General features: G+C 43.3%; 1 protein-coding gene across 3 annotated transcripts in view; it reads left to right on the top strand.

The window, feature by feature from the left end:
* The window catches only part of UTRN (utrophin), a gene marked incomplete at its 3' end in the record, with an annotated part of 506,460 nt that overhangs the window by 21,447 nt on the left and 461,492 nt on the right, over window positions 1–23,521 (top strand). Inside the window, exon 1 of one of the 3 annotated variants that reach the window (XM_079146788.1) lies at window positions 21,419–21,976. The exons of the other annotated variants lie outside the window; for them this stretch is intronic. Coding sequence (XP_079002914.1) covers window positions 21,907–21,976 — 70 coding nt within the window. The 5' untranslated portion in view covers window positions 21,419–21,906. Of the gene's footprint in view, window positions 1–21,418; window positions 21,977–23,521 lie in introns of those variants that run through there. 3 annotated transcript variants of the gene reach the window in all.

The raw sequence follows: 23,521 nt of genomic DNA, 5'->3' as shown, positions 1-23,521 counted from the left end.
ACTGTCATCTCTCAAAGTTATTCTTGTTTCAGTGATTGCAATGTCAACATAGATGATTCTTCCACCTCTGTGTCCTCTTGATTTCTTGCATTTCTCTCTCTAGTCATCTTGTCTTCCACTCTGTGGTCATGTCCCACCTAGACCATGCCATCATTTAAGATTGTGACTTCTTCATTATCTGAGTTTGAAGTGTCTGGCCACCATGGTGACTACTGTCTGGCCACCATGTCCTATATACTTTTAGTTCATTTCCTCTTGTAAGTCCAGCAACCTCTGGATCTGGGGTCTCTAATCCATCAATACCACTTACTGCCTGATGCTGTCCCTTATCCCCTGCTGTCCTCTCTGGATGCTCTACTGAGATTCCCTTGTCAGTCACTCCTTTGCCCATGCCTCCAGTTTCCTGTCCTCTCTCTCTCCATCTCAGCAGTATCAGACGCTTCCCTTGTTTAAATCCAGTTCTTCCTCTTCTCTCTGTGAGCTCCAATGCAGAGAAATGTGACTGGGTGAAATGCTCAACCCTAATTCCTTGTCTCAGTGCAGTTCATGACCTCAGGGGAGACCTTGCTTGGTGGTATCTTTCCCACTGCCCTGAGTGACATTACATACCGTCCCTCTCTTCAGAAACACTGCCCATCCAGTCTCACAGCTGATGACGTTGCCTGTTGTCTTAAGACAACTGAAGGAAACCCAAGAGGAGTACATATGCCCAACACCACATGTGTCTCTGATGCTACATCTGGCTCAACCAGGACCCAAGGGCAAGGCCTAGAGTAACCCCAGCTGTACATACATGCTCTCCTTTGCTCCTTTCTTACTCAAGGACATGTCTCTGTGTCGTCTTCTTCCCTACCATTTCCTCAGTAGGCTTCCTTCCATTTAGCATGGAAACATGTTGCAATTTTTCTTCTAACAAAATTTCATTCTTGATCCTGTCTCTCCAGCTGCCATCCCATTTCTCTGCTTTCCTTTCTCAAAGTTGCTCAAGAGTTCTCTGTACCAATGTTTGCAGTTTCTTTCCTTTTGTTCTTTCAAAACCACTTGAGTCAGAGGTAGCTCCTTTCAGTCCACTGAACCACTCTGGTGGGAGTCACGCGTGACCTCCGTGTTGCACAACCTGGAGGTTGGTGGTTCTCAGTCCTCATCTTCCTTGATCTCAGTAGCAAGTTGGTTGACCACTCCCTTCCTCTTTCCTCACTGTCCTGTAGGATGCTCCACGTGCTCCCACTTCACCCTTCCTTTTTGCTGACTCTTCCTCTTAATGTTGGGTTGGTTGACTTGTCCAGGACACCGTCCTTGGACCTCCTCTCTGTCACCCCTGACTGGCTTGTCACCCACCAGTCTCCCAGCTTTCAATACCATCTGAACGCGGGACTCACATCTCTCTCTCTCTGGCCCAGACCTCTCCCCCTGGACTGTGGTCTTGTTTTTCCAGCTGTCCATTAGACATCTCTATGTATATGTTCAAGTCTTTAAGTATGAACTCCTAATTTGCCCTTAGCCCAAGTTGAGCCCACTGTCTTGCCTGTCTCTTATAAAGGCAACCCTATTCTTTCAGTTGCTCAGGCTTCAAATTTTGGAATCATCCCATGATCCTTTCTTTCTCTTATACCCATAACCACCTCGTCAATAAACCTTACCGTTTCTATAGAATCTGGTCATATTTGACCATCTTGTCTGCTACCACCTGGGCCGAGGCCAGTGTCTCTCTTGCTTCTTGCCTGGATTTCTGCAACAGCCTCTACTGATCTCTTTTCTTCCACCCTTGGCCTATGCTATCACCTAAATGTGTCCCCCAAATTTCATGTGTTGGAAACTTAAATCCCAAATTCAGGTCGTAATGGTATTTTTTTGTTGTTGTTGTTTTTCTTTGTAATGGTATTTTGAGGCAGGTTCTTTGGGAGGTGTTTGGTCATGAAGATTTTGCCCTCATAATGGGTTAATATATTTATTTATTGATGAATTAGTTAGGGAGTGACTTTGTTATAGTGAGCTGGCTTTGTTAAGTGACTTTGGCAGACTCACTTGGTCTTATGAAGCGATGCTCCTCTGCCATATTACAATGCACCAAGAAAGCGCTCACTAGATGCTGAGCAGATGCAGTACCATACTCTTGGACTTCCTAGCCTCCATAACTGTGAACTAAATAAACCCTTTTTCTTAATAAATTACCCACTCTCAAGTGATCTATTACAGCAAAAAACAGACTAAGAGCACCCACTAAGTAGTCTCAACCCAGATTTAACAATATCCTTTTAAAAGCAGTATTAGATCATTCCAACCTAAGCTTATGACCTCAGTGACTCCCTGTTGGATATGTTATAAAAGCAAAAACCTGTTGGTCATCTGTAGGGCCCTGATGACCCTGCTGGGCTCCATCTTCTTTTACCCTTTGTGCTCTTGTAAACTGTAGTCATCTAAGTTCGTTGCTTTGCCAAGTGCTTTTCCATCCATATGGTTGTCTCCTTCCTCTGGAGACCTGCTTGATTACAACAGCAAGCCCTCCTTTCTTTAATCTCTCCACCTACCACACCCTCTTTCTTTTTTCCTGTATCGCTTACTTTCTAACACACTCCGTCTTCACCTTGTTGCACATGTGATGGTCTCTTCCTGCTGGAATATAAGTTGCACAAGGGCAGGTGTTTGAACCACCTGCATCTAGAACAGTCCCTGGCCCAGTGCTCCATAAACATATGTGGAAGGGATAAACAAATGCGTTTGATTGCCTTCCACAAGTATGTAATCCTACAGACAAACATCAGCTTAATCTTACCGTATCTTTGTTGGATTTGCTCCATGCCAGCCTTTGACTGTGTTTCCAAATGCCAATCGATGATGGAGTTCTTGATGTTGTTTTCAGCAGTCAGACACGAAATGAGAACACTGAGACCAGTGTAATGTGGATGTCTGTCATTGTGTGTTTGCCAACTGCCTCTCCTTTTACAAGATTGTCCTTTATTCTGTGATTATGTGAAGTTTTTTATTGGGCATAAAGATAGCCATTTAATGAAGTGAGGTTGATACTTTTTCTGAGATGAATTCTGGCCAAGAAGTGTTCATTGGACAACTGTGTTCTCCAAAAAGGGCCCCAGGTGGGGCCTTGAAGGTGAAGATGTGAACGTTTCCCTTCGTCATGTGAGTTTTGTTTTTTGCCTTGGAAGACTTTCTGCAAACTAGTCAAGGATAGAGGCCCATTTTAGGAGTGTGACCACGCATTGCTGACAGGCAGGGTGTGGCCTCTGTACAGCAGGGTGTGGGATGGTGGGGGTGGCTGTAGTCCATCTGCACCCCTGGGGTCCCACATGGATTTCAGAACATAATTAACAATTAGGACTTTAGTTGCTAAATTCTAGAAAGCCTCGGTGCACTGTTGAAAAGAAGGAGCTTATTATCTTGGTTTCAGATAGGAGCTAGGGTCTGGTTTTGGCTCTGCAAATAACCAGCTGTGTGACCTTGAATCAGTCACTTAATCTCTGCCCAAGTAATTGATTTGTTTGTAAGGTAAGGAGTGAGGACTAGCTGATCTCAAACTGAGAGCTGTGATTGGAAAGCATTCGTTCCAGTACCTTCTGCCTCATCATTATAATTTCTGTTTTGTCGGCACTGATCTTATGACCCTCCCACATATTCTGCACACTGGATTCTTACTAGTGATATTGCAGTTGGGATTATAGAAGGATTATATGATGGCATTTGGGATAAACATTTTATCTCTAAATTGGCTTAGGTATTGAGTATAGCATTTTATTTTATACACAATTTGAAAAGAAGAGTAAGAAAAATCCTACAGGATTTAAACATTTTTTAGCACTCTTGTGGAAATACTGTAGGGAGTGAATATTGTATAGCAATATCGGGTGATGTGGGTTAGGATTTTATCCTGGCCACCTGCTGGCTGGGTGAACTTGGGTAAATTGCTCAACTGTCTTTGCCTCAGTTTTCTTATCAATAAAATAGGAACAGTAATAATACCTACTTCCTATATTATAAAAATTTATGAATTACTATGTGTGATATATAGAAGCCTTTAATAAATGTTAGCTATTATTACTATATCAATATTTGTTATGTGAGTGTACTTCTTTCCAGCTTTTTCAAAAAATGAGCATGTAAAAGTAGTTTTAATCCTATTGCACAAACAAAACTTGTATATTTATTTCTTAAATATGTTTGGAATTTTGGTTTTTAATAAGCTGACCTCCTAGGAAAAAAATACTAAGCTTTTGGATGCTGTAGTCAATTCAAATGTGGGATATTTAATTTTTTTCTTCTGTGTTATTTATTTGGTATATTTTTCTGGTAGGAGTTTTTTGAAAATATAACTTTGCAGGATATCATATTTCTCTTCCTTTCCATTTCCTTTTTTCTCTTTCTTTTCATTTGCTAAGGTTTGGTGCAATATTCTTTTGGCTGGGATCACTATGGTTGGCTTATAACATCTCTTCCCCTGCCAAATCTAATTTATAAGCCGTTTATTTGGATCATTTGCAAATATATTAATTAAAGAAAGGCTAAACAATATGATAAAGAAACCTCACAATACAATGGAGTGGCTCAAATAAGACTAAGGTTTATATCTTTCACCTTACGGCTCAGAGTTGGTGGGTGTAGGGTTGGTTAAGTGGCTCTCTGCTCCAAATAGTCTCTCAGGGAACCTAGTTTCTTCTTTCTTGTTACTCTGTGACGGGGGACCGTGTTGTCTCTGGGTTTCAGGCTAGCCCCTCAATTCTGTATCAAAGTCATAGTCCAAGGAAAGGAGGAGGAGGAGAAATAAAAAGGATAAGCAATTTTCTTTTTGGAGAATGCAACTCAGGTTGCATTCACGATTCCTTTTCGTATCCCAGTGTCCACAGCTTAGTCGTGTGGCCTCAGCTAGCTGCAAGGGAGGTTGAGAAATGTGGTTTGTGGTGAGACAACCATGGGTCAAGTTAAAACCGTGGGGGTGGAAGGAGAGGGAGGGCCGGATCTCTCACAGTAAAACAGTAGCAAGTACGTTTACATACTTTTATAACAACTTGGCGAACCAGGCTTGAGTTTCCAGCTCAGATTCCTGACTCTGTGTCCAGCCATGGTGGTGGGGAGAGCTGACCCCAGGCCAACATGCAGACTTGCCCTTTTGTCTTCCCCTGCTGGCTCCGTTCTGCATCAGAAAGGGCTTTGCACCCAGATTACCTGTTCAAAGGTCTGTGGTCTCCTCTCCTAAACCACTTGCAAACTGGGGTGTGGTCATTAAGTGAAGGACTCTTTTGAGCAGATAATGGGGATCCTGGGTCCCTGGACCATGCTTTAGAAGGAGAAGCAAAGGCTCTGGATACAATGTCCCTAGGCTTTGTGTTCTCTCTATAAGGAAGCCCTCTAAAATACAGGGTCTGAGGCAAGGCCCTTTTCTCGCAGTATAAGGTGGTCCTGTAGGAGAAGCGTTACATTGATTCACTTCTTAGCTTTTTCACTTTTTCACTTTTCTCAGGCTTTTACTTCATGTTTATCATTTATAACATAGACATTATCTGTTTAATCCACTCAGTAAAATATCTTTGAAATGAGGTATCATTTTAACAGATGGTTAGGGTGGGGAGGGAACTGGGGAGGAGGCTGGAGAATATTCACTTATTTAGCTTAATGTTTTCGACGACTTAAAAAAACAAAAACTCCAAACCTTCAAGTGGCCCTTGTGATTCGATGGCAGTTTGCCCAGACTAGAGGGAGCCAGTGTTGGGAATGAAAGCTAGATTCACTTTGAAAATCTAGAAATAAAAAGTGACTAAACAAGTCATAAGAATGTGCTTGATGGCCCTAGTCCTCAGGGAGCAGTGAGGCCCCGAGGTGGGGCTGCTTTCCACATTCTCTCTCTGCTCCTCTGTGTAGCCCACCTCCCTTCCTGTGATGGGCCAGTCTGGACCCAGCACACTGATTCTAGCCCATCCCAGGACTGAGCCACTGCTGTGTGCACACCTTGACAACTTGGGGGTGGCAGTTTTCAATATAGTTGAAAATCTAGCACATTAAAGTATACTTGGTTGACTGGCAAGCTGCCACCTCTTTCTACTTGGGATCATGATACAAACTCTCAGTACCTTACTCCAAACCCGTGGAACCAGGGCGGGGGTGTAACTTAGCGGTAGAGCACTTGCCTAGCATGGCCCTGTGTTCAATTCCAAGCACTGCAAAAAACAAACAAGAAAAATCTTTTGGAACCAGATCTGTTTTAGAATTTATGATTTTCTTTTTCCATTTCAGAAAAGTTATGGTCCATACAGCATGTCTTATTAATGTTTCCCTGGGGAGTTGGGGGCAGCACCCTACAATTAAATAGACTAATATTTCTGTAATATCATGTATGAATATTTACACTAAGTGGGACACAAACAAAGTTATAAATAACCTCAGGTCAGTTCAGGTTGTGTTTTGCTGCCAAATGGGTTGGGGAAAAAAATAGGTTCTGAGAGCTTTGCAAGTCCTGGTGCCATGGATAAGGGATTGTGCACCTATAATGATGAGGTTTTCTGAGTGTTTTTTTAGTGTCACTGGACATATATTAAATTTGGAGTGCTCACAACAGACGTAGGAGGAAAATATTTGATCATGCTTACTATTCTTTTATCCTTCCTCCTCCTCCTTTTCTTCCTCCTCCTCCTCCTCCGTAGTTTGGATACTGAGAATTGAAGCCAGGGTCTCTTCAGGGTCTCCTCTACCATTGCACTGCATCCCTTTTTAATTTTGTTTTGAGATGGAGTCTTGCTAAATTGCCAAGGCCAGTCATGAATTTGCAATTCTGCAATCCTCCTGCCTCAGCCTCCTGAGAGAGGCCAGGCATGCACTCCCTATGCTGGGCTACTTCCCTGCCCCCCCTTTTTTAACAGATAAGGAAACCAAGGTTCAGTGAGGTGAAATGACTTGCCCAGCCTTAAGAGGAGGTGCTTCTGTACAAACAGAGGCCAAGATCCCACACCTGGGCACTTACCGTGTTATAAAATGTTGCTAACCCGCTTGTTGGAGATCTGGGAACACTACCCTGCCTTGTGGAATCCTGTGTCACATTTAATGGCAGATGAAGGACCACAAGGCTGTGGAAGCGCATGACGGGGATGCGAGCCCTGGTTATGACATTGTCGCTGGAGAAACCGCAGGTCTCGAAGCCGCGGCCTTGGCCTGCCTGGGGCTCACCCCTCTCCTGCAGCCTCCTGGCTGCTCCTGCGGGCCTGGCAGGGATATGGGTCAGGGTGTTGTTCCAGGACCCATGGTGGTGTGGGCAGCTTTGGCATGAAATGCAGGGACGAGGGGAGAGTTCTCGTACTCGGTGTGGACAGAGAGGGCAGGGAAGGGGAGTTTGCGACACTAGCCGGGGCTGTGCTTGGCTCTGAACTCTTGATTTTGTGGCATTTGCCATTAATCAGTGCTGCCGCTTGGCAGTGTTTTGTCTTTGAGAATATTAGGCCAAGGCGGCCTCTCCGGGTGGTCATTTGGGCAAGATGCCCCTTCTGGAGAGACACGGTCCAGTGGACACACTGCCTGGTGTCCTCTCCCCTGTGCCTCTGTGCTGGCTGGAGCAGCCACATTGCCACATTGACTGGGGCCTGTAGGCAGTGGCTCTGCTTCAGCAGCGTGGCGTTAGTAGAAATCTGCCCGACAGGCACTTTCTATGTGTAGGCATCTGAGGGGTTCGCTGGTGATCTGGTGAGGTGGCTGTTGCTGCCGATGGACAGATGAGAACGCTGTGTCACTGTGAGCTGCTGAAGCTCGTCTCAGGTGGTGGCTCATGGCTCCATTGCTCTTCCAGTCAGCCTGTTGCCTGTGCATCCTGTTCACTGAGGTGGAAGAAGCAGCCAGGGGATTTCAGGGTATGTTTCTGCCAAGTATTTCATTCTCCACTAGGCTCTCATTTTTTATGATCGCATTAAAAATGGTTAGACTGAGGTTCTATCTGAAAAAAAAAAAAAAAAAAAAAAAAAGTGGGGGGTTAGTGGGAGGAAGTATTCCCACTAAGGGGTGTCCAGCCGCTCACCCAGCGCGCCTGAGGTCCTGGGTTCCATCCCCGGCACGAACTGCAAAAGGAATAAAAAGGAAAAGAGAAAACCCATCCTGGTTCTTATTCGGACATTGCTGACCCTTGGTGACTCTTACTGACCTCATAGCTCTTCCTCATGTAGTCTGTGGCCCAGTGGGTCCAGTGAGGACCGTGTGAATCAGGAAACGCCTTTACGTGAAAAGGAAATTAGAAGGTCAGGGTCAGTGTCTGCTGAGCAGTCGCTCTGTTAGGATCCTCATTTACATTACATTCATTTAAAATTAAACATCATCTGTTAAACTTTTACTTCATGTAATATATGGGTCCAGGAGTCTTAGCCAAAGTCAATGTTTTTTACGGGAAGTATCTGGATATACATTAACTTTTAAAATTGCAACCAGTTAGTTACACCATAAAAGCTAGCAATGTGTGAACTAATTGGTTGCTGGCTAAATCCGGAGCACATGAGGAAAATTAATTTTAGAGGGAGAAAAATTACCTAAAAAGTAGAGGGAGGCAGAGAGAGCTAAGGGTAGGTGGTCAGCCTTTTCAAATATTTTATTTCGTTTACTCCTTACAGTAATTCTATGGGGAAGATATAATTGTTTCTTTTTCATAGATGAGGATATGTCTGATTAATTAGTCAGGTCTTTTGTGTCTTTTTTTTTTTTTTTTTGGTACCAGGGATTGAAACGAGGGGTGCTTAACCACTGAGCCACAATTCCCAGCCCTTTTTATTTTTTATTTTGAGACAGGGTTTCACTAAGTTGCTTACAGCCTCACTAAGATGCGGAGGTCTTTCAGTTTTTGTAACGTTTAGAAGATGTACCCACTCCTCTGTAGTCCCAGTTCTTACTAAAAGTCATACAAGAAGTAAGATTTTGAAGGGAAAAAAAATGCAGAGGGGAAGAAATGAGTAGATTAGTAAAATAAGACCCAGAGGAGACTGTTGTCCTAAATTCTGCCTGTGTTTTGGTACCCTATCCCCTTGCTGAACTTTGGAGGCAGATGTGTCTCATTATGTCATTCTGCCCAAATCATTGAAGAAAACGGTTAGGAACAAGATCGACATTGTCTGCAAATATTCAGAAATACAGTTGCTAAAACAAAGAGGTTGTTTCCCCCTCTTCTGGCCCTGATGCTCCAGTCCTTTCCCTAGAGCCTCAGAAAACCTCAGAAGTGGGATAAGGAAGATGGAGAAACCCACCTGTGCTCCTGTGAGAGAAATGGAGAACTTTCATTCGTGACCGAGTAAGCTAGGTGCCAATAAAAAAGTCACAGAAAGAAAAAGAAGGAGAGAGAGAGAACGTGCCTTCACCCAGGGGCAAATTTCAGCTTTCTGTTCTGGTGTCCTGGTACATTACCAAAGGGCTGTGATAAGATGCCAGGACTGACTCTCACCTTTATTCTCATTGATTTGTTTTTCAAAGTAGTCCTCAGACCTTCCTGTGCAGGAAGCTTCGTGCTGGACCACTCGTGGTGTTTTTCCCGGGTTGTGTGTAAACTGCTCTCAGAGTCTGTAAATCTTGACTTTCCTTCTGGGCTTCGTTCTGTCCTCCTTTCCTGTCCTGGAAATAGCTTCCAGATGGGACTGTTTTCTTTTGACAAACCTCAAGTCTCCACGTTTTACAGTTTTTGACCTATTATCTCTTTCCTGGGTTTCAATTTTGGCATAGGTACTCTGCTTTTAGGATTTTTTTTTTAATACTGTGTAAAATATACTGAAAATTCTTGGCAATCATTATGAACCTGTACAATTATACTCTTCACGATGAAGTGCTGTGGGCTTCTCTATGAATCCCTGCTTTTTTAAGGATAAATTTTCCTTCAGTGCGTTCCTCCTTTCTTACTCTTTTAAATTTATTTAGGGGAGACCAAGAAATGAAATATTGCTGTCTATTAATTCCTTTATATTGTCTATTGAGAAATAAGAAAAGGACAAACTTGTTTAAAAAACTTCTGAATTAAGTTTTTTTTTGTAAATTTTTTTGTACTGGGGTTGAACCCGGGGTGCTCTACCACTGAGAAGCATCTCCAGCCCTTGTATTTTTCTTTTGAGACAGGGTCTTGCTAAGTTCCTGGGGTTGGCCTTGAACTTGTGATCCTCCTGCCTCAGCCTTCTGAGTTGCTTGGATTATAGGCATGGGTCACCGTGCTAAGCTTGAATTAAAAATTTGTAATATGTAGTTCGGCTTTTTTCTTCTCTTTTTTTTTTTTTTTTTCAGTTTTGTTTGTTGTTACTCTCTTGTATTTTCCCCAGCCAGGCCATATGGATGTCACCTGTTCCATGTCATGAGCCAGCGTGCTGTGTCTGGGCATCAGGCTGTTAGGTTGTGGGCCTAGCATGCTCCTTACGGGCTGTTTTGGGGCATGCTGGGATTTCTGTATTTGGATTTTGCTTTTTGACAGAGACCTCGACACTTAGGGATTTGTTGATAAAATGCTTTATATTGTTTCACAAGACATTTACTTTGTACTAGAGTTTAGATTATTGTCCTTGAGAATAACCTGGTTGACTAAGATCTCCCCATTTCCTGCCTTTATCATTACATCTCTAAATAAAGGAGGCCGGAAGATTTTTCTTAAATTGAATATGCTGTAAGATTTATTTGAAGCATTGTGTGCATCTATTTCAATCTTTTGGTCCCAGGTCATTTAAAGTTTTTAGGTGTAAGATCTGAGGATTAAGAAGCCAGATGAGGTGGCACACATTTGTAATCCCAGCTACTCTGGAGGCTGAGGCATGAGGATTGCAAGTTTGAGGCCAGCCTCAGCAATTTAGCGAGACCCTGTCTCAAAAAACAAAGCAAATCCAGAAAGAGCTGACTGGGGCTGTAGTTCAGTGGTAGAGTGCTTACTTACATAGCATGTGTGAGGCCCTGGATTTAATCCCCCATACCACAAAAACAAAAGAAAAAAATAAGGGGACTAAGTAGAATAAAAACAATGATTCTTCTATGCTTTAATGAACCTGTAGAGTTGTGAAGATTAAGTGACTTTAAAGTGTTTGGCAAATGTTTAAGTATACATACGTATATGTGTATATATCTGGTGTGTGTGTATCTATGTATGAATATATTTTTTGGGGGGTGCTGGAGATTGAACTCAGGGGTACTTTACCACTGAGATACATCCCCAGCCCTTTTTAAGTTTTACTTTGAGACAGGGTCTTTCTAAGTTGCTGAGGCTGGCCTTGAACTTGAGATCCTCCTGCCTCAGCCTCCTGAGTCACTGGGATTACAGGTATGTGCTGTCACGCCCTGGTTGGCCAATACTGTGAAAAGCTACTGTTCTGTTGTCATTATTATTCTTGTTATTTCCTTTCTCTATTCCTGCCCTCCCTTCCCCTCTGCATCATTTGGTCTAACTTCTTCCAGGTTATCCTTAGGGACAGAGGGGACATCTCCCAGTCAACCTACTAGGTCTGACCAAATGGAATTGGACCCACGTGTCAGGTCACTGATTTTTCACCTTCATGGATGTTATAAATAATTATAAATAGTCATTAATTATAAAAACTATTATGTTAATTGTAATTAGTTACTTTCATAGTGATTGTGAATTAATAAATTATAGATTGGTTGGACTGTGCCTGATCAGCTCAGACGTATGCCATCAGATGTTCCAGTTAGCTCTCTGGGTGTAGGAAGTGTGGGAACCACAGAAGGTTAGGAAGCTGGGGAGAGGTGTGTTCTGTGGCGAAGGGCAGTTTCCCCAGGTGGTAGTACAAAGGAAAGTGCATTAAGCAAGGAGATTAGCGCCATGCTGTCATTTTCCTGCCCTTTCTTGGTCCTGATGAGCTGTTAGCGATCAGGTGGATGATGAACCAGGGTGTGCCTCCTTTAATCCTGGAGCATGGTGGGGGCCAGTGAGCAGAGGGGCTGGAGGAAAGTGCTCACACCAGTTGACTGTGTGGCAGAGGCTGGAAGGGCACAGCTGCTTGGAACCAGCTGATCCTTCTAATCATCTCTATCTTGTCGTGTCAATCAAACATGCTTGCACATGTTTTAAGGTTAACCTGGATCACTGAAATACTTAGATGTTTAAGAAGTATTACAGTAATAAGAGGAGTAGCTATTGGTTTTTGTGTGCTTTTTATGCCAATTATTACTCTATTTATACACACACATGCACCTGCATAGCTGTGTGGGTTTGTGTGTGTATACATGTATCCATGCATGTTTACGGGTGTATCCATACACATGTAACACAAACAGAGCAATTCTTTCGGCTCTCACCACAATCTGGGAAAGAGGTGATTTTGTTACCTTCATTTTGCAGTCAGGAAACCAAGGCCCGGAGTGGTTAAATAACTTGCTCAGCACAGCACAGACAGTGAGTGACAGGTCTTGAATTTAAACCCAAGGAGGCCTGCCACACCCTTCATCCTGGCTCTGTAGTACTTGTTAGTGCTCAGTCTTGAATAAGTAGCAATAGTAGTAAGGAAGGAAGTCAAAAGTTATCTGATTACGGGAAAATCTAAGAAACGATACAGTTTTGGGACCTGGTCTCCATTGCTTGCCAGTCATGGATGTTTGGATGATGCACCCACCATCTCCATCTGTGAACCCCACTAATTTCCTCACACCAGTGAGTGGCCTTTCACAGCTGGCCTGCAGGTGACTTGAGGGCTGGACATTATTTGCACCACCACACTCGCTCTGGTGACCCTTCACCAAAGGTGAAGGGTATTTCTTCGGTAGGATTTGGAAAGCAAAGTAGCTTGGTTGGAGAAATGTTTCCCATGTGGGGTCCTGTTCAGTGAGGCTGCCTTGTGGGCTGCGCAGACACAGGTGGATTTCGTGGGCTGTCTGGGTCACTGCTTTGAGCAGTCCTGGGCATGCAGAGGCTCCATATCCACTTTAAGGGTTAGTGGACAGAATGCTTGAAGACCTAACGAAGTGTGCAGGGAGTGCTTGAGTTTGGTTTTGTAGGAGGCAGGCCCTGCTGAAATATGGAGAGCAGCATGTTATTGGCCATTCATCAGCTCAAAATTTTTTTTAGTTGTAGACGTTTAGATGTTTAGTTTAGATGTATCTATATTCATTCATTTTTAAAAATATGGTGCTGAGGATTGAAGCCAGTGCCTCACACATGTGAGGCAAGCACTCTCCCACAAGCCCCAGCCCCAGCCCCAGCCCCACCTTGGTAATTCTTCAATGTGGTCATGTCATGGAGTATGCTTCCTCCAGGAGACTCCTCAGTTGTCAGGAGCACTAGGTAAGTTGTGGATTGAGTAGCACACATACTATGTGCAAATAGTCTCACGCTACTTAGCCCCACTCCTCTTCTCCATATTGATTATTCAGACTGACAGACGTGTGTCACATGAACAGTCAGAACAGTGTTCCCTCCCTCAGAGTCACAATGGGATAGAGAAGGGCAAGGAGACAGTTTGGTGGTAATCTGTTCTGAATGTTGGGGGATATTAGATATTCTTGGATCAGAATCCATTCAGCACAGCATTAATTTTTATTTTGCTTTAAAGTTGGAAGTCACTTAGTGGTCATTACCTTTTTTTCTCTTAAGCTTCCTCAGAGACATTAAGGTTTAAAGAAAATACAGAACACCTTATTAATTTTTGTTCTATCATTTGCCATTTTTTGTGATATAAACATATATCACAATGCATGCAAAATATTTTTTTACAAGCTTCCATGATTTTTAGTGACTTAAGCTTGCTGTATGTGAGCTTAGAGGGAATTTGGGCAACAACTTGCAATCTTATGAATATGCTGGAAAACCTTATTAGCTGGAGCAGTTTCTATCCTTGTTAGTTAACTAGATACAATTTAACTAGTTTTTGTGAGGTGATATTAGTATCCAGCCATGAGATTCTTCCTGATTTAAAAGGAATGTTGAAAATTTATTTCTGCACTTGGAATGGAACCACCATTTAACATAGTTATCTCACTCCTCGTCATATATCCAAAGGAATTAAAATCAGCGTACTATAGTCACACAGCCATGTAAATAAATGTTTATAGCAGCTCAATTCACAATAGATAAGCTGTGGAACCAAACTAGGTGTCCTTCAACAGTTGAACAGATAAAGAAAATATGGCACATATCACAATGGAATATTACTCAGCCATGAAGAGGAATTAAATTATGGCATTTGATGATAAGTAGATGGAACTGGAGACTCTCATGCTAGGTGATATAAGCCAATCCTTCCAAGACGGAAGGCCTAATGTTTTCTCTGATATGTGGATGCTGATTCACAATAGGCTGGGGTCGGGAGAGGGAGGAGTGGAGGTTCACCAGATTTGGGAGGGGAATGGGGCCAAGAGAGGGGGGAATGAGAATGGGAAAGATGTAGAATGAATCAGACATAATTTTCCTATGTTCGTGTTTGAATACATGATCAGTGAACTCCATATCATGTACAACCACAAGAAAGGGAAGTCATACTCCATGTGTGTTATGCTATGTCAAAAATACATTCTGCTGTCATGTATAACTAAAAAAAAACAAATAAAAATTAAAAAAAAAGAGAAAACATTTCTGTATATCAGCATGTTACTATCAGGAACCCGATCCCTTTCAGCCAACGTGGGCAACGGTTTTTTGTTTTTAGACATTATAGAGGGGCTTGCCTGTGGGTCAGGAGGTGCCACAGAGAGCTGAGCATTGGGTGGTAGAAGCCTCTATTTTAGGTGTTTTTGTTTTTCTTTATTAATATTCTCAGCACAGTTACAGATATTTTTAAAATTTAGTAAATCTAGGTGAACTTTTAGTTTCTCAATTTATTTTAACACTCATTTTCAGAGATCAAATTGAAAATTTTAATAAAGTTCTAATGCAATTTAGGATCCACAGTAGGTAAAGTATGTCTGCAGTGACGTCTCAAAATAGCAGCTGTAATTTGGTTGTATGGAAGTACTGAGGGTAGGGCTTCGCATTTGAAAATAGAGGAGAAGGAAAGTAACTGGATGCTATCGCTGTAAACTTTCACTGTGAAGTCACTAAAATCCTCCTGTAAATTGAGGCCAAATTTCGGATTGGACTTACTCATGAAAAGAATAATCGCAACTAATCTCATTACTGTATAGCGTTTGGCTTTGACCATAAACTCTCCATCGATACCATCTTTTGGCCTTTGAGACCATGAGAACAGTCCTGCCTGCACATGGCCACCAAGTGAAACTCGGGCTCCGGGAGGTGAGACCAGTTTTGGAGTCTTCCTGAGTATAAATTGAAGAAAACAGAACTTGTAGTTATAGTATTAGAGCCGACCATGCTCACCACTGCTTGCTGTCACGCTGCTATGTAATTATGGTAAAAGATCAAAAGAATGAGCTCCTCAGTCCAAAGGGACATGGCGGTGAGGTGACTGCGTTGGGAAAGGCATCGCGTGTTGGCAGGTACTTCCGTTTGGGTGTGGTCTGAGCATCTCCTAAGGTCCACCGTGGTGGTGGGAGGCAAGGAGCCCAGGGTGGTGCTATTGGGAGGTGAGACCTAGTGGGAGGTCCGTACATCATTGTGGACATGTTTTGCAAAGCTGGTTCTTGAATTCTTGAGAGGGTTGTAATAAAGGAGCAATCCTGGCTCCCCCCCATCCTGTCTGCTCCAGGATCATGGCGTAACCCCTGGCCTGTTCTTGTATGTTCCCATCCCCATCATTGCTAACCATGATGTGGTGATGTATCCAAGCCCTTACAAGAGAACCTGCATGATGCTATTTGAACTTTGAACCTCTAAAACTGTGATCTCAGCGAACCTCTTTTTCTTCATAACTAGCTTGCCTCCGGTCTTTTGTTATAGTGGTAAAAAGCTAGCAGAAAAGATGATGGTGGAGTAGGAACTGGTAGGAGGACCTGGGGAAGGTCTTGGTGATGGCTTCCTGAATCATCAGTGTTCTCTGAGATCACATATTGGAAAAGTAGAAGAAATTTTGAAACAGACTGAAATTAAGGGCCCTTCTAAAATTGAGAACCACTTCCTCATGCTGAGAGTAAAGGCTGATAGGGTTGCAATCCCCTGGCCTGCCAGGCACCAAGAAAACTGAAAATGGAGGTCACCACCTGTCTGCCATCTAGCATAAGTGAGCTAAATCTGCATGTGTGTATTTTCTGCCTTTTGTCTCTTTTCTTTTCAAAGCTATCCTTGCCCTCAACAGCCTCTAAAGATGGAATTTTTGAAATTAAAAGTTTCTTCTATGTCCTTCAAAACCGACTTTGAATAATAAAAAAAAAAAAGTTTTTCTACCAACATGACTCCGAGTATTTCTGGAGCAGTGAACTACATAGCCTAGTGTGCCCCCTCCCCCGACCTCCTTCCCCCAAGCCCAGAATGGTAATAGGGCCTCCTGATAACAATTTGGGACTGAAAAGTGGAAGGAGTTTGGGGCTAAAGAGTGGGAGTTTGGTTGAAAATCACTAAATAGTGTGCTTTGACTTCCAGATCTTTCCCTTCTTTCCCTCTTGCCTGGAAGATAGGAGATTTATATATAATGTATAGAAATTGAATTCTAACTTGGGATCCATACCCCAGAGAGGATGCAGAGGATTAAATGACACCCCAAATTCCTGAAGCCACATGCCTCCCAACACCAACCACCCCAATTAAAGGGTGTTTTTATTGTGAGTACGGTATAGTCTCAGCAGGTAAACTGACATCTTCTTTGAGCCTATCCCTCTGCAGGTGAGCCCTAAGCCCACACAACCTTATACCTGATTTTGAAATACTAAGGGCTGCCGGGAGTGAGCAGATTTTTGAGGAAGGCTTTTATCATTAAAGCTACACCAAAACAGCAGTAGCCACAAGGAACTCAGAGAAAACAGGAAAAGCAACATAGTAAATATCCTCAGAGAGGTAGGAAAATAGTTATACATCTTTGAAACAAGAACACAATGTGATTTAAAAAGAAAAAAAAAATTCAGAGAATAGGAAAGAGACCTTAGAAATTTAAAAATATGAAACAAAAGTCTCAATAGAGGCTAGATTTATGGATATAAGAAAGGTAAATCCTTAATTATTATTATGAGTCTTGTCAAAAAAGAGCAGTATAGCTGGGGGTAGTGGTGTATGCCTGTGATCCCAGCTACCTGGGAGACAGTGGCCCGAAGATTGCAAGTTCAAGGCCAGTTTTGGCAACTTAGTGAGACCTTGTCTCTGAATTGAAAATGAATAGCTCCAGGGTAAAGCACCAGTGGGTTCAATCCCCAGTATTCGGGAGGACAAAGGAGTAGGATAAACAAAATTGCTGTTAGTTGACTTCATGTTACTGTAACAATACTTGAAGTCATTAACTCAGAACAGGTTTATTTTAGCTCACAGTTTTGAAGGTTTTAGACCTTGACTGATTGACCCCATTACTTTTGGGCCCCTAGTGAGGCAGCACATAATGGACGCAGGGCATGGCAAAGCCACTCAGTTTATGGCTGAGGAGCAAAAAAGAATAGAGACTGAGGTGGCCTGGTAACCCAAAGACCTCGCACGAGGCCCCATCTCTTAAAGGTTCCACCACATCTCAAAAGCCCCACCTTGGGTACTAATCCTTTGTGGGACATTTAAGATCCAAATAATGCCAGGTGTGGTGGTGCATGCCTGTAATCCCAGCAGCTCCAGAGGCTGAGGCAGGATTGTGAGTTCAAAGCCGGTCTCAGCAATTTAGGGAGAGCTTAAGCAACTCAGTGAGACCCCATTTCTAAATACAAAAAGGACCAGGGATGTGGCTCAGTGGTTAAGCACCTCTGGGTTCAATCCCCAGTACAAAAAAAAAAAAAAAAGAAAAGAAAAAAGAAAAAAAATCCAAATAATAATAATAGCATTTAGAAATGCACAGACTAATGTCAGAATTAACAGCTAACAGAGGAAAGGGGATGACCCCCCACCCCCTCCAGAGTAGGGCTGGGGCCGTTCTGCTGCCTTTTGTTGTAGTTTTGGCTATTTGATTAAAAACAAGCAGTGCATTTATTATTTGTATAAAAACGGAGAAATATGTAGTGAAAGATTTACTTTAGAAATCACTTGGAGACATTTTATTGATGGCATGGAAAACCCTGTAGAATATTCCGTCTTTGGCGATCACTTAGACCTTGTAAGTAATATGGCCCCTAATTTTTTCCTGTGGCTGTCTTTTCTCAGCACTGATTTCTTGTGTGGTTGTTCTAACATTTTCTATACCTTCTGCCAGGACCATCAGGCTTTGTGGCTTTAGAAATCATCTAAATCATCACATTGTGCGTCTGGGCTGTAAATATCCAAATTATTTTGAGGCAAATTTCTCCTCTCACGTGCCAGCCATGGATTTTCCACATTGCTTGGGTGTTGGGCATGTTTTCCGTTAGACTTTTCACAGTTGTGGTATGTTTAGTTCTCTAGGGATGGAACGCAACTGTGAGGCACCAAGAATTCTGAATGAGCTGACTTCCAAGCTGAAATGGTCTCTTTCCAGCATTTTCTGACCTAGAAACCACTTTGAGTACTCAGTGGCCTGCTGTTCTTCCCTGGCACGGATGACTGTGGACGGTATTGTGGTCTCGCAGGCCCTCACAGAGTTTTGGATGGGAAGATGCTTGAAGGGACCAGCCAGTCCAGGTCCATTGCTTTATTGTGAAGGAACCTCAGTTGGGGTGAGACAGTATTTTCTCAAGATTAAACTGCTGCGCTGACAGGACAGGGTTCCCAGACTCAGCATTCTTAACGTGTCTCTGGGTTACCTGGACCTCAAGGACATTTCTTGTCACTCTACTTCAGATCTCATTCGGCCGTGGATGGTTGTCTGATAAACTTGTCCCTGCAAAGGGATGCTTTTACAATTTGCAGCAAGTATTCTGATAAGGAATGGGGTGGTGTGTGAACTCCTCAAAGAAATTTAGGGTTCTGTCTACTGTGTGAAGTTGGGGTATTTGTTAATATTCTGGAAGAAAAAGTTTTAATCCACACACCTGTGAATTAAAACTGGCTAACCAGGCTGACTTTGGGCTTGAGTCTAAATTATTGATTCAGTAAAACAGAAAGATGGAGAGGGAGAGGGGAAATGGGAGGAAGAGGAGGAGGATGCAGGGATCATTTCCTTCCTGCTATTTTCCTTTTGGCTGGAGAGGGTGAGAAAGTTGCTACATGGGACTGGAGCTGCTGAGGGCAACAGGCCAAATCTTGTCTTAAATTGTTCAAGGGAAATGCTGAGCCATCGACTCTTCTAGAACAGTTCTAATAGTGCAACCCGGGCCCATTGATGGCCTGAGTTTGATTCTGGGCCTTCTCTGACCCTCTCTTCTGCTGTCACAGCCCCTGGACAGTACCCACTGGTGTTCCAGCTCCATCCACACGTGGCCTCTCCCTTCTTGGCAAAGCTCCCTTTGCACTGGAGCGTCGTGGGTATTAGTGGCTGGCTGATTAAAGCAGCTCACAGTCAGAGGCTAGCGATTCCTTTGGCCTCCTCTTGGTGGGTACGTGCAGGTATTCAGAGTTATTACAGACATAGATGGGCCAATCTCCATTTTGTAAGCTGGAACTAAGAAGATACGTAGAAATAGAAATGGAATATGTTTTGTAGCACAGGCTGCCTGACATTCTCACTTTGCAAACTTGGGAGCTTAATGGTTCAGGGCTGAGTCTTTTCAGAAAAAAATGGGGGAGGCTTCATCATATCAAGCATGCCTAATAGCTGACTGGTTTGGGCACTGTGTATTAAATCCAATGATATAAGTAATGTTATTTATTGTAAAAATAGATTTTTAATGTATTCATTCTGTTTATTTTGAATTTTCTTTTAGAATTTTTTTTATTCCTTTGCACAATGAGTGGAAAATGTGTTCAGTCCATTGAAAACAAAATGAGTTTCTTGTGTCAGATGTTTGTAATCTCAGGATAGTGATGTGTAGGGTTTTTATTCTTTTTTAAAAATATTTTTTAGTTGTTGATGGGCCTTTATTTTATTTATTTATATGTGGTGCTGGGGCTGGGGATGTAGCTCAGTTGGTAGAGTGCTTGTCTCACAAGTACAAGGCCCTGGGTTCAATCCCCAGCACCACATGAAAAGAAAAAAAAAAAAAAAAATTATTTATATGTGGTGCTGAGAAGGGAACCCAGCGCATCACACAGGCAAGGCAAGCACTCTCCCGCGGAGCTGCAACCCCAGCTCGGGGTTTTTATTCTTTATCGTCATCTCCCCCTGCCTCTTTTTCCTGTAGACCTCTTTAGCAGTCTAGTGATGCCAGACAAATATTATTTAAATGTGCAAAATAAAATACATGTGCTAGAAAGGAAACCAATTTTATTGACTTGCAGTTATCAAAATACTTAAAAAGTCTGTGCCAGGTACTATTTGCGCTTTGTTAGCGTATTTCAATCACAAGCTCTGTCAGCTCTCGCAGCGGAAATGGTGAGGAGCCAGATGATTTTTTTTCCCAGGGTATCTGCTGTAGCTGAAAGGTGATGTGAACGTGCCAATGATTTTTGTTGGCGATACAAAGGAGGTATTAATAGTGTGTTTTGTGCCAGTTGTGGTGGCTCCTGCCTGTTATCCCAGCTACTCAGCAGATGGAGGCAGGGAGATGGCAAGTTTGAGGCCAACTGTGGCCACTTGGGGAGACCTTGTCTCAAAGTGAAAAAAAAAATAAGCTCTGGGGCTGTAACTCAGTGGTTAAGTGCCCCCTGGCTTCAATCCCCAGTATAAAAAATAATAATAATAAAAAAATAAAGTCTTTTTTTTTTTTTTTTAAATCTACCTTCACAGTGGAAGATGATGCAAATTTCAGTTGGAGGCCATTGAGAATATTGGATTATTTTTCATGTCTGAGTTCACGGACCTCCTGCCTTGTAATAACCGAGTTATAAATGATGGCTTCAAGTAAGCATCTGTTTCCTCAGAGCCCGGCAGTGGCAGCGGGTGTTTCAAAGGGTATTTTTTACAGAGACCACCGTTTTAAATGGAAATAACTCTTGGGCGAGTGCCCCCAGTGCTAGGCCTGGATTGGGCATGATCAGCAGAATTGATGAACACAACCATTATGGCTTCTGCCCTTGAATGCCCAGTACAGTAGAAGAGACTGAGAGCACGCTGCAGAATGTGAGGGTAGCTCTTCGTTGCCGAGGGGATAAATGTTCTGCCATGCTGTGTTGGCGAATCACGAGGGGACCTTGTTGAGAGTGGGTCGAGTGGCGGTTATAAGGGAGCCATTGAGGCCAGTGTCTCAGGGTGGCAGAGCTGGGCCACAGAGAGGCCTGAGCGCACCAGCGAGGGGCTGAAGTGAAAGAGGGCTGTGCGGAGATGGATGGAGGAGAGCTGCAGTGTGCATTTCACTCAGTAGTGTTTCTACTCCTGATTGAAGAGGCCTTGTTTTTACCTTTTAGTTTGAGGGCATGTATTATTTAGCACCTTAATGGATGGATCCCTAAAAGCTTTAGTGATTAGTGTGGAGTCTATAGGGTTGAAAAATTGATTGCAAAATTTAGAAGAACAAACTTTCTTGCAAGAGCTAGAAACTTAAAAAGCAATCTTATTTTTTATTCTTAAATTCCTTAACGTTTTTCCTCATCCAGATGTTTATTTGGCTGAAACTGAAGGAAAACCGAAGGAGAAGTGAGGAAGTTCTTGGCTTCTGTGTATGCTGAGCAATTTGAGCAGAGGTGTTTGTAGAAATGCATACCTTGCTGTCTTAGGCAGATAAGAACTGTCACAAGTCTGGATTTTAAGGCGACAGGTTCTGTGTCTGGCAAAGACTCCGAGGTGCGGACCAGGATTGGGTTATGCTCAGAGGTAGGAATGTGGCCGTTCTGGTTGGGGCAGTTGGGGAGGGACTCATCTCTCCACAGTTCCCATACTGTTTGGCCCTGTTTTTCAATTTGACTCCTCCAAAGCACGTTCTCCAGCCGAGGGGTACACATATATTTGTGACTTCAGAAAACATGTGCTGCTGGTTTGGGAATCTTAACCACATTTGGAGGACATGCTGAGCCAACAAGAAATGGAAGTGCTACCTGATTCCACAAATGGAACCGGCAGAGAGTCACAGGCAGGTAAAGGAGACTCAGAATGTTGTTGGGGCTTCGATTTTTGTTCATCTGTTCATTGAAACTGAGGCAGTCAGCCAAGACTTAGTGCGATTCTTACTGAGCAACTGAGTCTAAATGATTTTGTCCTCTGAGTGAGCTAAGAACTTTAAAAAAAAAAAAAAAACAACATTTTTTTTGGGGAGGGGACAGATACCAGGGATTGAATCCAGGGGCACTTAACCACTGAGACACATCCCTAGCCCTTTTTATTTTTTATTTAGAGACAGGGTCTCACTAAGTTGTTTAGGGCCTGACTAAGTTGCTGAGGCTGACTTTGAACTTGCAATCTTCCTGCTTCAGCCTCCAGCGTCAATGGGATTACAGGTGTGTGCCTCAGCAGCTGGCTAACATTTTGTCTTATTAATATTATGGGATATGTTAGTTACACAGAAAGAATTTAACAACGTTGGTCATTAGAAACATTTTGGAGTCATGATTTACACTGCTCTCTGGACTTGTGGGTCTTAGTGGGCAGGGCTGTTGCCAGAGTCCAGCACAGAGCCTGGTGCTTAATGCAGGTTTGTTGTCTGAATGGATTGGGTCCACTGTCTCACCATGTGTTGTGAAAACGATTCTACTGTTTCTCTTTGATGGAAGAAGATTTGCTCAAAAACATCTGTTGTGTGAACATCATCAGGGATAGAAGTTGTCCTGGCCCTGCCTCCCGCCGCCCAGGAGCTGCAGCTGTGTTGCTGTCCCATTCTCTGACCACTGAGTCATGAACCGGGGCTCTGCCTTCATTTCATTTGTGCATTTCTCTTTTGGCGTGTTCGCTTGCTTGCTCGCCATTGATTTCACCTCTGCTGGTGCCAAGCTTCATGATAGGCTGCTTGGAAACAGACAAATAGAGTGAGGTCCCTGCTCACAGGCCTTCGATCACAGCAGTTTGGTGCTGTGTGGGAAGAGGCATGTTAGTAACACCTACTAGACTCTGGAGAGACTGGGGACCAGTTGGCTCCTGGAGTTTTGCAATTCCTGGGAGGGTCAGGGAATGTTTTCCCCAAGAAGGGACTTGGGAGGTGACAGAGAAAAGTGTGAAAGGGAAGGATTCCAGAAAAAGTGAGTTAGTTAAAGGCAGATGTTCAGTGACTCACAGGGTCAGATGGTAGGTTCTCTCTCTGCCATTGCTGCATGCAGCCTCCCTGGGCCTGCTCTCAGCACCACGAAAGCCTCTGCTTAGAAGTCCTTCCTCTGCCCGTCTGCTGCCCCCCCGACTCTTGGCCAGCTCCTCTCTTCTTTCTGGATGGACTTGGAGGAAGTTGCACCTCCTTGGGTCTAAAGTGAATTTCATCCTGTTACTGCCTACCACCTGCCCGTTTGCTTCAGTGCACTAGGGTGAGGGTTAGGGTTAGACTTCAGTGTTGTGGATGAATCCCTGACACTGTGCTGGGACAAGATGGTCTTGCTCCCTAGTGTGTCACAGTGCCTGTCCTGTAGGATGATAGATATGTGGGGATGAATGAGTGAAAAGGTGTCACTCAAAAGACAACAACATGTCACTGGATTTGC

The sequence above is a fragment of the Sciurus vulgaris genome (genome assembly GCF_902686455.1).
Source record: "Sciurus vulgaris genome assembly, chromosome: 7".
Taxonomy (NCBI): domain Eukaryota; kingdom Metazoa; phylum Chordata; class Mammalia; order Rodentia; family Sciuridae; genus Sciurus; species Sciurus vulgaris.
Note: the sequence above shows the minus strand (reverse complement) of the source record. Positions and strands in the feature narration are given on the sequence as shown.